At 33.5% G+C, this 18,086-nt stretch overlaps 2 protein-coding genes across 2 annotated transcripts; one reads left to right on the forward strand and one right to left on the reverse strand.

Annotated features, from left to right (window-relative positions):
• Window positions 1-2,255: 2,255 nt before the first annotated feature.
• On the reverse strand, window positions 2,256-5,022 carry LOC100369977 (peroxisomal membrane protein 11B-like). Its single transcript, XM_002738545.3, has 3 exons — window positions 4,829-5,022; window positions 4,450-4,565; window positions 2,256-3,495 (listed from the first exon to the last, which is right to left on the reverse strand). The coding sequence occupies exons 1-3, from the start codon at window positions 4,891-4,893 to the stop codon at window positions 2,942-2,944; spliced, it is 735 nt and encodes a 244-aa protein (XP_002738591.1). The 5' UTR covers window positions 4,894-5,022; the 3' UTR covers window positions 2,256-2,941.
• Window positions 5,023-5,142: 120 nt separating this feature from the next.
• On the forward strand, window positions 5,143-18,058 carry LOC100370122 (WD repeat-containing protein 93-like). The gene is made up of 16 exons (XM_085507204.1): window positions 5,143-5,655; window positions 6,317-6,518; window positions 7,443-7,583; window positions 8,052-8,185; window positions 8,447-8,527; window positions 9,116-9,257; window positions 9,641-9,821; window positions 10,470-10,621; window positions 11,421-11,450; window positions 13,129-13,260; window positions 14,989-15,205; window positions 15,734-15,794; window positions 16,521-16,677; window positions 16,808-16,985; window positions 17,369-17,500; window positions 17,821-18,058. Exons 1-15 carry the CDS (start codon window positions 5,398-5,400, stop codon window positions 17,493-17,495), a joined length of 2,193 nt encoding a protein of 730 aa, XP_085363330.1. The 5' UTR covers window positions 5,143-5,397; the 3' UTR covers window positions 17,496-17,500; window positions 17,821-18,058.
• Window positions 18,059-18,086: the final 28 nt, after the last annotated feature.

The following is an 18,086-nucleotide window of genomic DNA, read 5'->3' on the forward strand; positions in this document are numbered from 1 at the left end:
AAATATAACCACATAAAGATGTTGAAATCTTACCGAAATATTGTTTAAGACACAATGTATGGGCAAGTGAATGCACATAATGTGACGATGCTAATGTCGCGTGAAATGTGATGTGAAAACTAAAGACTGAGTAGTCGTTATTTTGTTGAATTAGATCATGTGATGGGAACCATGGAAAATTTTGATGCATGATACACTATTGTGGGAAATGGTACTGGTACATATATTCTTCAGTGAGAGACTTGGCTTGACTTGACTCATGATGGCAATGTATTTGACCCATTCATCTAGGGCCTTGGTAAATTGTCATCTTGTACTGTGATCCCCAAAGTTTGCTTGACAAATCAGATTTCAATAGATGATGCCCTCTGGAGAACCAGATGTAACTCTGTGGTCATCTTTTTTCACTTGCAAATGATTTAATGTTGAGCGTCAGTATATAATGTATATATGATATGCTTTAGTGTCCACATTTTACAAATTCACACAGAAAATTTTTTTAAAAATAAAAATCTGAGAAAAAAAGATCAATAGTTACAGCTTTTTTTTGTGAACTTTTCTTTATATAGCATGTACAACCAAAACATTTTAAATAGAACTGGCATTAAATAAGTGACCTGGAAGTTGTGAACTTGTATTATGGTGACTTGGTTCAGATAATAACTAAGGACTTAAGAAATACTGGATGTATGTATGAACAAAACACAAAACTAGAGTTGAATTTGAATCAAAATAATTCATGATGCAAAATAATTAAGAGTTAGAAACAGAAATGACAAGTCACTGAAAATGACACAGTCCCCGTTAAATTTTCGAAAGTTCTCTTTGTGCTCGTCATATTAAAGTGGATGGGTTGTCGCGAGCATGTCCTTGAAACTTGAGTTCCAAGTGGCGTATACAACAGATTGTTTATTTACATCAAAACATGTGTTCCGTGTGGTAGTAATATGGTCAAAAATAAAAACTGCTTTTATTCGGCCATCTTTGATTTGATTATGAAACACACTGATATGTATGATGTATGTGCCAAATACGAATGAAAATGGTACATAAATTGTGGAAATATAGTAGTAAGGCCAAAAAGTCAGATTTTGAAACAAATTGTCATGGACATGCATCCTAACATGTATAAAGTACATGTATGTGCCAAATTTGAATGAAAACTGACAGAGCACGTCCAAGATACCGCATAAAAAAACAAGATGCCTGCCATTCGACCATCTTTGATCCAATTGTGAAATAAATCGTCATGGACATGTATCCTAACATGTATAATCTATGTACCAAGTTTGAATAAAAAACTGACAAAGCATGTTCAAAATACAACATTTTCAAAAAACAAGATGGCTGCCAGTCGACCATTTTGAATCGAATCGCTAAAACACTGCATGTGCATATGTCCCACATAAGGTACTAGGCACATGCAAAGAATGAACTGAATCGGTCCACAGGATTCTGAAATATGACTCTGGACAGACTGATGCAGGGACGGACGGACGGACAGACTCAGGAACTCACGGACGGTCGGGGACATGTATCCTAACATGTATGATCTATGTACTAAATTTGAATGAAAACTGACAAAGCATGTCAAAAATACGACATTTTCAAAAAACAAGATGGCTGCCAGTCGGCCATCATTGATCCAATTGTGAAATAAATCATCATGGACATGTATCCTAACATGTATAATCTATGTACCAAGTTTGAATGAAAACTGACAAAGCATTTCCAAAATACAACATTTTCAAAAAACAAAATGGCTGCCAGTCGGCTATTTCGAATCGAATCGCTAAACCACTGCACGTGCATATGTCCCACATAAAGTACTAGGCACATGCAAAGAATGAACAGAATCGGTCCAGGGGATTCTGAGATATGACTCCGGACGGACGCACAGACACATGGACGGAGACCGAATTATAAGTCCCCGTTTTCGGACTTCGTCCGAACGAAGACTAAAAATGTGTACTGTGAATGTGTGCATGCATTCATTGATTAGGACATTTTTTTCAGAACCAAATCAGCCAAATTTGATCTTATGGTAATGAAAATCGACATGCATGTGCAAGTCGTATATGGTCTGTGATGTGATAGGTCAATGCTTTTCTGAGAAATGGCTCCGAAGAGAATCCAAATTAAGTTCTCTATTTCATCCAAAATGGGGACTACTGGTAATCAGAAACAGTGTATGAATGTTTGAAGAAGCATTTTTTATTCATGGTTTTCTATCAAGGTAGACCACTATGCAAAAATAAAAAATATTGTAATTTTCTTTATTTTTAAATATTTGATATGTTACAAGGATGAAAAAATTAATTAAAAAATGGGGTCAGTGATCTCAGTTTGGAGAAAATTGATCAATAAAATACAGTGAAAATTGGATTTTTTGTAGCATTGTTTACTATGGTAAGGATATATTTCAAAATTTTACTCAATGTCATCATGAAAAAAGATTTATAGTATCTTACAATGTACTTTTTGATGTCTATAAATATAAAAACAATTTTTTTAATTTTTACAGAGGAAATGTAGGACTTTTAACCCCCCTTCTCAGTGTTTAATATTTAAGTATAGTTTTATACACATTCAATGGTTTTACAGTCATGACAAACCTTTTACACATTATACACAAAACAGTAATCAATCAAATTATAAAATCTGAATAATAATGCTTGAAATGAGTTAAAAATTGCACAGATATTTTTAGAATTTAATACTTCGAATTATAGTATTTGCATAGGGGTCAGAATTGCCGCCGATATATTTGGTATGCAAATCAGTTGATGAATCATATATTTATGTACTGGTAATCTGATTATCTACGAATAAAAAAAATTGACCCTTGCTGTTTCACATTTTGGTTAAAATGTCTAGAATTTGCTATTATCCTGACAAACTTATCAAAAAAACCAATTGTATTCTAAATTGTTGGCAGATTTTAAGGCCTTAGTCTCAAGGCACTATTCCAAACAGTCATGATTCCAATAAATGATGATATAATTCCCAGAATTCCTTGCTGTCCTGGAGATATTCTGATGAAACCGAGAATTGAGAGTGGAAGCAAAATATCGGCAGCATTTTTCATAGTATCCAAAGCAAGCGGTGGGTTATTTATAAGACACTTGTGGAGTAGCTGTAACTGTAACATGTCGCCATTAGCAACCATTCCATTTGGCATACATGACTTATTATCTGTTTTGCTCTTGTTATATCCTGATGCTTTTTTCAGTGATTCTAAAATTTCATATAAATCACGAGACAAGTTGAGGATAAGAGTGACCAGCCAAAATTGAGCTGAGAGTTCCCTGTAGTATTTCTTGTTTAATAGCACCAACAGTCCCACTTTTTCTGCCCACAGGATATGGTCAATAAGAAGATAGACAGCTGTGTTGAGTTTGGCAATCGTTATGGTAACACGGAGAAATACATCATTCAAATGGATAGTTGTCAAGGCCTCTTGAACCATCTCAAAACTTTTGCCAAATCTTAGTACTGTAAAATAAGACCAAACATTTAAGTTAGTGATTTGTTTTATGGTCAGAGAGACTTACTGGTGGATACAAAGTCTTTCTTGCTTTGAATGCTAGCATTGATGCTGACATTGTGATATCAGGTTGAATAAAAATGATTTGGCAAGCTGTAGCTTATCAGTAGCAGAGCAAACCACAGTCTGTACCCAAAATAAACATTAACTTCATGCAGGTAAAAAAATCTTTTTTTTTGTACCTCCATAGAGCATGAATTTAATCAACTGAAACTGAGTTCATATAATTTTTCAATCACCTTATCAATTATGGTTTAGGTCAAAACTCTGGTTCCAGCCAGTTCTGGGTGAGTAGATTACAACTGGTAGATAACATTTCAGTCTACACAGCTCAATGTAGGTTTATGTGGGTCAAGGATTCTAACCTTTCTATGTTGTATTATGAGTATAGTAATTCACAAATGCTTCAGTAGTAAACATAAGGCTTGTAATTACAGGTGTTATTTTCAAAGATCATTATTGATAAATATACAGATTAGAAAAGAAAGGTAGATTTTGGTGGAGAAATGAACAGAGTAAAATCACTTTGTATCAGCAGTGTTATAAATCTGTACATAATACTGCCTAACCATGTCTAGACCATGGTTACTAATAATATAAAGATAAGATAAAGAGAAGAATACTGACTTTTGTATTTGAGCAGAAAACGTTATAGAGATATAAAACAAAACAATAAAATATGTTTTTGTGAATCACACAACTTTTAAGAATGATTACCATGTATTTAGATTTTGTCTTTGCTTTCTGACACATCAAAATCTTAATTTGAATGTTTTTCTATATTTTGTATTCCGGGGGAAAGGCGTGCTTTTATATCTTCTAGTTGGTTACAATGATTGCATATATATATATATATATATATATATATATATAGTATAACTGTACTCATTACCGGTACTCACATTTTCTGGTTGCACTAAGTGTGTTTTCTAATTTCTTGGCTTTTTCTGTAAACGTTTTATCTGTTGATAGTTTCTGTAAATACCACCATGAACACTTACTACCATACTGGAAAAACCTGTAAAATTGTAACAGAAATGATGATATTTAACAAGAAAACTTTTACTTTAAGAAGCTGGGCGTGGCACTTCAAAAATGTTTTATCGGTCGTTGTTTAATAGTTCATGTATAGGAGGGGGTCTGTTCTTTCCGCCATGGTCAGGAATGTATCGGTAAATACGAAAAAATAAGTTGTTTAAATGTGCGATCATAATGTGGACTATATCAACTTCGGTGCCAACCACCGCATTATACAAACTCTAAGTTTAAGTACGTACATACCTGCAAAGTTTGTCTCTACCAGACGTCTGTGAATTAAACTTGATAATTTGCGAAACAAGGTCCATTATAAGAATTTAGTATCAATGAATGACGCTAGATCGTTTGAAACAATTACCACATGTTTACCTAACCAGGCCTGACACAACACCGGTTTAAAAAAAACACGCGAGCCCTTGCAGGAGTCATGCGATCAAAATGAATTTCTATCCTTATCAGGTGATCACGCATTATTAGGTCAAAGGTGATTACACTTTCTCACCTTGGCTCACTCGGTTCTTTTTTTTTTAAGCTATGATTATGAAAAATGAATGCTGTGCATAAGTGTAAATATTGCTTAATTTTGGCTAAATTGAATTTTGAACTAAATAATTATGAACGTGAACCAATTTTTAATGGTCATGGAGTCTTAAAGGTGAAAGTTCACATGGCCTCGTTCTGAGCTCCGTTGCTAGACTAAAAATGGCGACCTAACAGCAGATTGACGCTTGTGTTATGTTATCATCACTTGTTTTACTCATTTTAACAAAACCTCGATTCTTTCAATCTTAACGTGCATATCTTTAGTCGAGATGCCGGTATACGTCAGGAAGAATTTGTTGTCCATAACACCACCATCGTTAAGTGAACTGTTGAGCGATGATGACGATTTTCTGACGGACCCAGAACAGTTACACGATCAACTCCCTCAACCATTTCGGCTTGTTGACAAAATTCTCAGTCGACTTACTGATGATGTTTGGGAAATACTCAGTGATAGGGAAGCCGCACGAGTTGCAGAAAAATCCCGCATTCGGCCACCACAATATGAATGTGCAGTGCAAATGCAGGTTGGTATTAACTTCCATGATCACTAGCTAGCCACAGGCAGTTTTAGGGGTAGTGAAATTGGTAATATTTGAATAATTGTTGAATAATATTATCAGTATTTTGACATTGAACTTAAAAAAAAATTCAGGTTCAAAATCAAATCATCTGATTTTTGCAGCAGAGATTCTATTCACACCCTTCATGAATTACGCAAGATCTCGCTGTGAATGGTAAATCACCTATTGTGATCATGCAGTCTGTTAAAGTATTAATTGCACAGACCATCACAATTCTAGATTTTAATGCATTGTGGAATAGATATATTAGATTGCACAAGCAGACATGCTTGGTGATTGGCTTAGTTGTGTTCAGTATGGTCAAAACTATCCCTCAATTCACTATGATTTGGAATTGCAATATATGGTCTACTATATATAAACACTTGTTCTCAAAGATTGCTGTTTTCAAATGTTTTCTTACTTGAGGGTAGTATCTTTAACTCGTATTGATGGTATGGCTCTTGCACTACTCAAACCACCCCCTCTTTCAACTGAACATATAATTACCGATATACATGTATGTCATATACGTAAGTGTTTTCATCGATCATGGGTTGGTGGCTTGTCTAATATTGCTCTAATCTAATACAAGTTTTTCTTTATATTGCTATTATTTTGTCAGGATTTTGGTAAAGCAACTTGCCTAGCTGACAGCATAGATGGTCGCTACATATTTATTGGCCTACCTAATGGCCTAGCCGTTATAGATGCAGCAAGTCAGAGTAAAGTAGCACACTGGCAAGATGACAATGTTGAAATAACCAGTATGAATGTTTGCTTAATGTCTGTCCAGATGTATCTAATAGCAACTATAGACGATATGGGTAAGTTGATACAGCATCAACTTTTGATGTGCAGCATATCTTCTTATCTAGTAGCTCTTTTACTCTTGTTAAAACTTACAATACATTATTGTGGAACTTAATAAATTCTAAGATTTAGTTCAAATCATTTCTTATATGACAATGATGAAGTTTGATTTATTCAGCCTAAACTAAAACCTCTTGCTTTAACAAGAAAACCTTTCTGAATTTGTGTTATATTACAATTCTTTTTACGTGTAAAAAAGCTTGATATATGTGTTTGTTTACAATTAGTATTCAAGTAGCCTGATAAGGTCACATCTGTTGCACCCTCCGCGGTGCTCCAAACCCAACAAACGCCTGACAGAAAGATGTAGTTTTACACTTCCCCTGACAATGTTTTGTCGGTACCAATCAAATTGCAGGAATGTCAGATAATGACATCAAAGAGTGACCATTCAGGGCAGAGTTTATTTGTTTGTTGACATAATGGGTGATAAGGTACTAGCAAATCTGTGATTTTTGCAGACAATGCGAACACGGATCTTGCGGATGAGACCGACTATTCTGTCAGGCGTTAGTGGGGTCTGATGCCATTCAGCTGGCATGAGTGATGCCCTTGCCAGCTGAATGGCATCAGACCCCACTAATGCCTGACAGAATAGTCTAGTGGATCAACAATCATGCCACAAATGACTGTAAATTCAATTATTAATTCAATCAGAGCTAGTTATCATTTAATGCGACACCCCTTGGGAGGAGGGAGGAGTTCACTATTTTAATACATGTGTAATTGAAAAACAATCAGTTTTTCACTCAACAAACAATTAATAATATTTTTACTACAGTGAATTCATTGGCCTATTATTATATGCACAAAGCAAGATGTATTATCTTTGTGTGAATACATTAACAGCTGCTGATATTCAATATTTGTATTCACAGGCGCATGTAGATTATTCTGTTGTGCTTATGAAGGCTTACATCTATTGAAGGTGTTGACAGAAACAGAAAGTGCAACTAAAGCACTAGCATCAAATTGTCAGTTATCCAGTGATGGAGACTACATAGCCATAACTCTTGAAAGTAAGTATGAGTAATGATACTATGTGTATTGTACTATGTGTACATACGTTGAAGTACGTGCCACTTTGAGACATGTAGTCTTCATATTTAAAGGTAACAGAAAAATTGACATACCCTGGTAATTCATCGTTGCAGTAGTAATTCAAAGCTTCAAACAAAATTTTAAAATGATGTACTGTCCAATTGTGCTGTCCATAAAAATTGTCTGTAATTTTTATAATTGAATACATGTATATATGCTAGATATGTTCTGCTTTTATAATTAGAGAGCATTTTGCACTGACAAAAATTTGTACAGGTCACTGTGACATCCTAACTGGCAAAATTAATGAAAAGTTGACAAGTTCACTACTCCCATGTCCAGCATAGCAATTGTTGTTGTTTTTTGCAGTTTGCTACATAATTTATCTAACACATTTGGTCCCATTCAATTTTACCTAAACTGGGATTATTCCATTTACTGAATAGATGGGTCAGACTGTTGGGTTGAGATTTTTAGACTACCACGTGATAACTGGATAAGGGAGTTTGAAGCAGCACATGCTACGTTATTAAAACAACAACATCCACCAAAACCACCATCACCAGTTGAAAAAGAGAAGGTAAATAAATTTGTTTTTAATAGTGATTCCTTGACAACTATTTATTTCAGAATTTGTTTTACTTCAAATACAATCCTGTTGAATTTCAGTGATTTGTCTGTCATTTTATCAAATTGCTGATTATGGTATTAATTTTCATTAATTTTCATATGTAAATTGGCTCTGTACACAGTGCAATATTAAAGATACACTTTCACACAATGAGTCACTGATGTGCATAGTGCATCATATAAATATTAATATTAAACATTTTTATCATAGGAAACTGAAACTGACATGGACACAAGTCACCCCTCTGATGGAGCTTCAAATTTAGATGCTGCTGCTGGCAACCAGAGTCAGGTAATAGTTTTAAACTGAATTTAGAACTAACTACTAAAACTGATTCAGGATTAATTAAGAATGATATGTGTCCAACAGTTTGGATGTTTGTGTGTTTAGTTTCCAAAAAATAAATATTTAGTAATCAGGTTTTAAGGAAACAATTGTGTTTGGAACTACATGTAGTGTGTTAGTGTTGAGATTCACCAATGTGAATGACTGAATGACTTGTGTTAGTTAATGGATTACATTGAACGATATCAGGGTAACTGGATCCAACCATTTGAGTACAGGTCTTGATATGCATTTTATTTCTCTTGTAAACATAGCTGACACAGTGAAGCTTTCCGTCCTTCAATGTTTTTTTTGAAATGTACATTTTTTATGTTGCTTTCATTTTTGTTCATTTCATGACATAAACTATTGTTTATATGATTATTTTGTTTCTAATTCAAGTCATAAACTTGTTCTTGTACAAAATGTACCAAGGATTTTAAATGTAATGGAAAAATGATTTATAAAGCCCAGTGACAGTCTTTTGAATTACAAAAATTGTCATGATAGCGAGTCATGATCACACATTTATCACAGTCTCTTGCCTCTCCTAAGCCTCAATCACCAAGAAATACTTCACCAGTGCCTGCAGTGACATCAACCACAACACAGAGTATATCAACACAACAAATCAATGTAGCTAACCTATCAAAGCCAACACTTATACTCAGAATTAAGCCTCCTGCACCATTAGTCGGTAAGTACTTTTACAAAAGTACCGTATTTATCTTAAACATTGCCCATCGACCACCCATTGGCAATGATTCAGCACATGGACGATCTTTTGGCATTGTAAAAAATAACTTGGTGGTAAAAATAAATGTTTTTTTTCAAGAAGAAAAATAGGATACAGATCGACTTCATCAGGTTTAACAGCATCGCTCAAATGGAGTTTTGTAGAAAGTACGCAAACGCAAAGCTGTGACTTCTAAGTTACCCCAAAAATATATAATGCTAATATTTCAATCATCTCTATAGAATACTATAATCTCACCTTTTCCAGGATTTTCTGTGATTAATGGTAGTTTGATGTTTTTTTGTATCTGTATCTCCTTCACACCTAATACTTATTATTCTCAGGGAACCCAGCGACTTCTGCACACAGTGCTTTCAAGACTATTGATGATGGTTCTGTGATTGGCTCAGGAAGTAATCATGCCATCCTGACTCAGCATTTAGAATTACGAAAAGCTACTTTTAATTTACACCATGAAAAAGATCTGCAATACTGCAAAGAAGATGAAACAGATGGCTTACCAAGGTATTCCTGTCTTCATTAAAACATTGCTATTTGTCTCATCTGTAGTATTCGTTGCATGCAGTTCTTATTTGTCATCCTAACTTTGTCTGATGAGAAAGAAAATTATAATGTGTTTTACTGAATGAAGTAGAGTGTTTAATTAACAACATATATTGTTAATTTTGGTTATAAATGTGTTAAAACACTCATGTTACAAATGTCAATACTTGAACCTTTCAGAAAAACCAGGAGGCATTTTGAGATAAATCTACCAATAAAAAAGTGTAATTACCGGTACTTCAATTTAAACAGCTTCAACCTTTTCACCACCTAACTTTCTTGCCCAAATTTTTCTATACTTTTTTTTTCTTATTTTTTTTAATATTTCTGGAAATGAACCCTAATTTTGGAGCCAACAGACAAAGTTTGAATCAATTTTCAGTTTTTACTCAAAAAAAAATTTGGTTATTTTTGTCCCAATCTTCTTAGAGTGCAGACTATAAACCGGACTATTTTGGGAATTTGTGATGGAAACTGGGAACTGGTGGTGAAAGGTTAAGGGTGTGACAGACACTATTTTATAAGTAGGTTGTTTAGAATATTGATAATACATTTTTGTGATAATCTTTAGTTTAATGAAATTCAATTGTGGGTTCATTTATTTTCTAGGCAACATCCGAATGTTGTGTTTTTGAATGCTGGTCGATTGTTACCTGCTGGTTTGGAGTCTGCAGCAACTGCTGGCAGACCAAACAGTGTAGCTGCTTACTGGAGTGGTTCATCTAATATATATCACTATAATCTACTCAAAACAGCTAAAGGTATAAGGTTTACATTGTATTCACTCATATTCACTCACCGTTTGGTTGATATATAGTGTATAGATTTGACAAACTGTCCAATCAACTCAGAGTTGTGGCTTATTCGAATATCTTGTTTTGATTTATTTCATCTATTTTATCTACTATATCATTTCATATATTATGGAAAAACTCAATATGACTAAAATGAAATTACTCTAATATCAATATCAGTGGAGACTTCATACTGGAGGTACTATGATTATTAAAATAAAGTGATTCAGTGTAACTACTGTACTCTTCCGTCGCAGTGTTATGATTAAATTTTTCATGCCAATTGTCATCAGTTTTCTTAAATCCACTGTGATGTTACCTGCAAAGAGTGTGTGTACAACAGAAAGGTGGTTGGTGCTGACCAGCATTATACAGATTGTATAAAAAACATTGATTTCTAGGAGCACAATCCAATTAGATCATTTGTGGTGTCCTAGTTCAATTTCCCTAAACCTTCCTCCTGTTTGATTTATTGAGTGTACAAGCATGACCAGTTCCACATCAGTCAACCAGCACTTTAGTCATAATCCTAATTAGGTCTTGCCTAACTCCTCTCCAAAACTTACCTGCTTTCACATCTTTCCTAACATTATCTCACCTAACTCTTTCCTTGCCTGACTCCTCTCCACATCATATTTATTTTGTTTCATACTGAAATAAAAATTCATCATCATGCATCCTATTGTGATTAATTTTTATTTTTCACATGACTACACCCATTTGTGGTGTTTTTTCTTCTTTTTTCATTTTAATGATTTCCTTATAGCACCTACTGACAAGCGTTCTGGTAGCATTGGTAAGTGTGATTGAAAGTATACTTACAAGCAGAAAAAATCTACACTCTTCTAACACTGTATACTGTCTATCAACCTCATCCATAATACTATAAACATAAATATGATTCTGGTTTTGTGATAAATATTAACATACACTAAAGATAACCCAGAATTGTATGTATTTCAGACTCCAAAACATACATGCAGTGACATTTATTTGATAGACATTGTATTCACTTCATTCTTGTCACCACATGCATTAGTTGATGGCTACTCAACTTGATTGCTTACCTCTAGTGTTTGCTGTCACTCAATGCTGAAAATCCATTCTCAAGTGCTGGTCTAGCATTCAAATGATTAAAATTTACAAACTATTTTATGATTGTTTGCTCTCTATTTACATTCAGTCAGACTCAGTGGGACTCATTCCATTGGGGGTTTGCATATTACACATTGAAACCTGATTAAATGATTTTGTTATTAGACATTTATCATTAATCCAGCTGGCATTGATTGATTTATATCCATAATGATAATGAGTTAATCTTGAAATATGATCCCATTTGTCAAACCTAATCCATGTTTAGTATTTAGTGTAGGAGTCTGTTTGTATATCATTATATTTCATCCATAGTGACAGGATAAATATGAGCTGTTAGTGATTTCTATATGTAATTTTTTCCTTTTGGTATAATATTGATTAAATGTAGTGCTTATACCAATTTGTTAACATCATGATTCAATCTGTGTAACATGCTTTTATGTGGGAAATAAGTAATTTGCACTTTGAGAATGCTGTCAATTATGATATTCACTCAGATCATTGAATTTTATTTTTCTCCATAGATTATTAGTCTGTATAGCTGAATCTGTGTACTGTAAAGGGGGTAATTATTCACTGGGTTTTAATTTAGCTTATTTCGCTGACTGGAAAAATGCGCTAAATTAAAACACAGTGAATATGTAAAATTTAGCATAGAACACATTATCTAAATGACGAAACCGTGAATTTAAAACCCACTGAATATGCCTGAAATGATAAATCAGTGAAATTTAAACCCAGTGAATATTAGTCATTTTACAGTAATTTCATTACCTACTACTATACAGTACTTTAATTTCACTTGTGATTCGTTTGTGTAATTTTCGATTAGGGTATGAATCAGTGAAAATGAAATTCAGAGGAAATACCTTTTTTTCTATATTTTACATTCAATTCATCAAAAATCAGTGATATAGACTTTATAAAACAGCCAAAATGTCTTTTCAGCGAAAATAAAGTATTTTACAGTAGTCGATTTCTTGAGTACAAAATATTTGCTAGGTTTAATTTTAGTGGATTTGATGTTCACTAGGTTTTAAACTTCACTGGTTTGTGAAAGAAACAAAACATTCTATTGTTAAGTTTAGATATTCACTGGGTTTTAATTTTGCACACTTTATACATATCAGCAAAATAAGCTAAAACAAACCCAGGTAATAATAAGCCCTTTACAGTTACCCAAATCACCTCTACATGTATCTGTGCTCATTATACACACTACCGGTAATCAGCATTTGTGATGACTCATTGAAGTGAATCACCAAATCAATAAATATGTAAAATTAATTGATAATTTGTATAATTTTCAACAGATTTGCTAGCTTGTTTGATATTTATACCAAATACTTACATTAAATAATTTGTCTCCTTTCTAGATATTGAGCATAAACCTGACATGCTATGGCCTAATGCAAGTGCTATAACTTGTATTGCTACAAGTCCTTGTACATCATTAGTAGCTATAGGTCTACAAAATGGTTCTCTAGTTGTATGGGATAAATATATTGGTAAGTGCTATAATTTGTATGGCTACAAGTCCTTGTACATCATTAGTAGTCATAGGTCTACAAAATGGTTCTTCAGTTGTATGGGATAAATATATTGGTAAGTGCTATAATTTGTATGGCTACAAGTCCTTGTACATCATTAGTAGCTATAGGTCTACAAAATGGTTCTCTAGTTGTATGGGATAAATATATTGGTAAGTGCTATAATTTGTATTGCTACAAGTCCTTGTACATCATTAGTAGCTATAGGTCTACAAAATGGTTCTCTAGTTGTATGGGATAAATATATTGGTAAGTGCTATAATTTGTATGGCTACAAGTCCTTGTACATCATTAGTAGTCATAGGTCTACAAAATGGTTCTCTAGTTGTATGGGATAAATATATTGGTAAGTGCTATAATTTGTATTGCTACAAGTCCTTGTACATAATTAGTAGTCATAGGTCTACAAAATGGTTCTCTAGTTGTATGGGATAAATATATTGGTAAGTGCTATAATTTGTATTGCTACAAGTCCTTGTACATCATTAGTAGTCATAGGTCTACAAAATGGTTCTCTAGTTGTATGGGATAAATATATTGGTAAGTGCTATAATTTGTATGGCTACAAGTCCTTGTACATCATTAGTAGTCATAGGTCTACAAAATGGTTCTCTAGTTGTATGGGATAAATATATTGGTAAGTGCTATAATTTGTATTGCTACAAGTCCTTGTACATCATTAGTAGCCATAGGTCTACAAAATGGTTCTTCAGTTGTATGGGATAAATATATTGGTAAGTGCTATAATTTGTATGGCTACAAGTCCTTGTACATCATTAGTAGCTATAGGTCTACAAAATGGTTCTCTAGTTGTATGGGATAAATATATTGGTAAGTGCTATAATTTGTATTGCTACAAGTCCTTGTACATCATTAGTAGTCATAGGTCTACAAAATGGTTCTCTAGTTGTATGGGATAAATATATTGGTAAGTGCTATAATTTGTATTGCTACAAGTCCTTGTACATCATTAGTAGTCATAGGTCTACAAAATGGTTCTCTAGTTGTATGGGATAAATATATTGGTAAGTGCTATAATTTGTATTGCTACAAGTCCTTGTACATCATTAGTAGTCATAGGTCTACAAAATGGTTCTTTAGTTGTATGGGATAAATATATTGGTAAGTACTATAATTTGTATGGCTACAAGTCCTTGTACATCATTAGTAGTCATAGCTCTACAAAATGGTTCTCTAGTTGTATGGGATAAATATATTGGTAAGTGCTATAATTTGTATTGCTACAAGTCCTTGTACATCATTAGTAGCTATAGGTCTACAAAATGGTTCTCTAGTTGTATGGGATAAATATATTGGTAAGTGCTATAATTTGTATTGCTACAAGTCCTTGTACATAATTAGTAGTCATAGGTCTACAAAATGGTTCTCTAGTTGTATAGGATAAATATATTGGTAAGTGCTATAATTTGTATGGCTACAAGTCCTTGTACATCATTAGTAGTCATTGGTCTACAAAATGGTTCTTTAGTTGTATGGGATAAATATATTGGTAAGTGCTATAATTTGTATGGCTACAGATAAGTATATTAATAAGAATTATATCAGTATATAAAAATATATTAGGTGTTTTGGTTAAAGGTTAATCTATGCCAGAAGTCTCTTGTAGTTCAAAAACATTGTATTGTCTGTAACAATATAACATTGTTGAATATATTTTTTTAATAGGTGTTCCTATAACATGTCAGACTATCAGCTCTGAAAGCAGTGTGAATCATCTACAATTTGTGAACCCAAGTATCCTACCACAGTCACTTGATGACTATCCACCATATCCAACACCAAGAGCCTCAGCAGTCTTAGTGGGTTGTATGGATGGTACTTTGAGAGTCGTACCGTGTGGTAGAGGATCCGATGATCTCAGTATCATCACATTGTCTGCAAAGTAAGTCTCTTGTTCCCTTAGAAACAGACCCATAAATTTTGGTTTTGGAATATTTCAGGAAATAAGTTTGACCTCCAGAAAAACATTAACTAGCCATAATTGACTTGCATACGTGTGCATTTGAATAATAATAATGATCGATCACACACTAGCTCTCAACCCATATGATTTTAAAGTTTATACTTTATACGATATGTTGAATTTGTAAACATTTTACATTGATCATCATGGTAACTTGTAATGGAAACTTGTATTTGTGCATGTTGGCCTATCAGTCTGCACAGATTTGTTTAATAATTAATTGTATATATTGTATTTTCGAAGGGCATGTGCTTTTTTATGTAAAAGCACTGTTGCATCTCTATTGAAGATATGCTTCTCATCATCTCTTGTTTTGTTTAGTATTTCGTACTGATGTAGAAAAACCTTTTACCCAGTACATGTATGTTGTTAAGCTTTCAAAAAATGTTTTTCAAACATAATCTTTATTGTTTTCAACACAATAATAATTGATTAATCTATTTACAGAAGAGCAGTAAAGGAAGAGTTGTTTACTCTGATAGAATCATTACCAGCTATTCCACAAATTGTAAGTCAACAATAATTTTACTACTATAAAACTGTTTATTTTCACCTGCATTTAATTTCACTATTTTCATGTTTTGAGCAATTTTACTGAGATTTAATTTCACAAACTTGGCAGGTAAGCAATGTTTTTTTCACATGTTCATGTCAATTTAAATTAGCAACTTTTACTTATCAATGAAAATAGCGAAAAATTGTGAAATTAAAGGCAGCAAATAATTAATGTATCACCGATTTCCACAGTTGATTGACAGTCCACTATTACTTGTAAACCACATATCAGTGGTTAATATACACAACATATCGTTTGTATCATCCAGTTCAATGTATATAAAGTGATATTTATACGGTATTATAATTCCACATTTACATCTCAAATAGAAGCACATGTAAACCTACCATTGCATTTATTAACAGACTTCCAAAAACAGTGATTTAAAATTTCTCCTCTGCATGTCTGTCTGCACTTGTATCTTGCACATGCCTAGACCAATCTCATTCAAACATCATACATCTAGTAATCACACTTGCAGTCATTTTGTGATCCGATTCAAAATGGCCAAATAGCCGTCTTTTTAGGGCTAATTCATCAATATCAAGCATTTCTGTCGTTCTGGAACAAGATCTACGTCGTGTTTGTGATGTCAAAATTTAGTCAGCATAAATGTATCTATAACAAACCCCCCTTCCACTATTGGGCTAATAAAAATAATTATGCGTTTTTTATCAGGTGGTGACTGTGCAGCAAAATGGGGATGTCATTTTGTATGACATTACAAAAGGTCAATCACTGTGTCAAGTGACTTTACCAGTCACTCACAAGGTTACATCACCCTGGGCCCCGGTAATTGGTATAGGAGCTGATGGACAAATGTTATATGTAAAAGGTAAGGTTTATTATTATGAACATCACATATATTTTGTGATATTTCTGTTGACAAACAGTTAATGACATTATGAATTACCAAGTATCTCCAGTTTAATGATGATGATATCATAATTTGCTTCATGCTACAGGAACTCAGTTAGATCCCAATGAAGACTATGTACCCAACAGTGGTATGACATCATTATTTGTGTTCCAGCTGCGTTCCTTCCCTTCCTTGGACAAGTGCTGGAAAAGATTATGCGAGCCGCAGCCTCATGTTGTACATGTCACAGTTGATAAACGTGTGGAAGATCTCCTCACTGAGAGGTATGTAATGCGACTGTCATCTTAGGCTCACATTGCATGCTGGGAAGCAAGCTTTATATGGTTAACATGATGTGATCAACCTGCTATTATTTCATTACTCATTCAATTTATTGCAATCACAATAGTAATAAACAATTAAAAAAAAACAATTTTGTTTTCAGTATTTCAAATGCCCATGTCATATAGTTTAATAGGTGAGAATACAATTGAAGTTACCATGGATGATTGTTGTCGGTGGCCAAGCCAATATAATATTTTTGCTATGGGTTAAAGCCCCACACACCACATGTTGTACATACTAGTGTCACATGGGTCCAAATCAAACACAATGCCACACAACAGATGTGGTGCTTTAAAAACTCATTCTTTGTGATAATTTCCAGATTGTCGCAACAAAGCCTCAGACAGGTGAGAATGCAGGAACGTTGGTACAAACTGAGATCAGAAGTTGATAATATCCAGAAATATCGCAATGCCAAGGTTGTAACTGGTGATAAACGAACAGTTTAAATCATGTAAGTATGCTACTCACTCAGTTTACATTACTACATGTATTTCAAAAATATGAATACAAAATTTGTTGTGAATAAAATAATTGCACAAAACAAAATTCTTAGCCCTCTAGTCTTCAAATTGGCAACCCCTAAAATAAATGTTTCAAAGCTTTAAAAAAACAGAATGACTGGCTATTTGGGAATCTATGATCTCAAAGTGTGCTATTTAGGAGTGGTTGCAATGATGTACTTGGGGAAAACAGATGCCTGTTGGGTTGGGTCTGACATGCTTTATTAAAAATCAGTGTAATGTCAAAGTCCAATTTCTTTTTGTTTTACAGAAAAAAATACTTCTTAACCAACCATGCAACTTGTAAGTCAGAATTTGTACGGGGAATCACAAGACATTTATCCAGATTGATGGAGTTCTCTGTCACAAGACAATTACACAAATTTAAAGTTCTTCAAAAGCTGCGATCTGTAGTGAGGATCGTCTGTACATACATGAACATGTTTTTCTATTGTAGATATTTTGTGTAAATGATTGCAATAAATATATACGAAAGTCTTTTCATAAAAGTGACTGAATACAGATATAGCGTCTTAT

This window comes from Saccoglossus kowalevskii, chromosome 13, assembly GCF_978046115.1.
Source record: "Saccoglossus kowalevskii chromosome 13, keSacKowa6.1, whole genome shotgun sequence".
Classification (NCBI taxonomy): domain Eukaryota; kingdom Metazoa; phylum Hemichordata; class Enteropneusta; family Harrimaniidae; genus Saccoglossus; species Saccoglossus kowalevskii.

Bases quoted from the DNA above. Each gene is read 5' to 3' on its own strand.
- LOC100369977 (XM_002738545.3), bottom strand. From the start codon at position 4,893: ATGGACCTTGTTTCGCAAATTATCAAGTTTAATTCACAGACGTCTGGT. The intron at 4,566-4,828 runs GTATGTACGTAC...ACAATTTTACAG, and splicing joins GGTAGAGACAAACTTTGCAG to GTTTTTCCAGTATGGTAGTA. The intron at 3,496-4,449 runs GTGAGTACCGGT...CTTATTTTACAG, and splicing joins ACTTAGTGCAACCAGAAAAT to TACTAAGATTTGGCAAAAGT.
- LOC100370122 (XM_085507204.1), top strand. From the start codon at position 5,398: ATGCCGGTATACGTCAGGAAGAATTTGTTGTCCATAACACCACCATCG. The intron at 8,186-8,446 runs GTAAATAAATTT...TTTTTATCATAG, and splicing joins CACCAGTTGAAAAAGAGAAG to GAAACTGAAACTGACATGGA. The intron at 8,528-9,115 runs GTAATAGTTTTA...GCCTCTCCTAAG, and splicing joins CTGCTGGCAACCAGAGTCAG to CCTCAATCACCAAGAAATAC.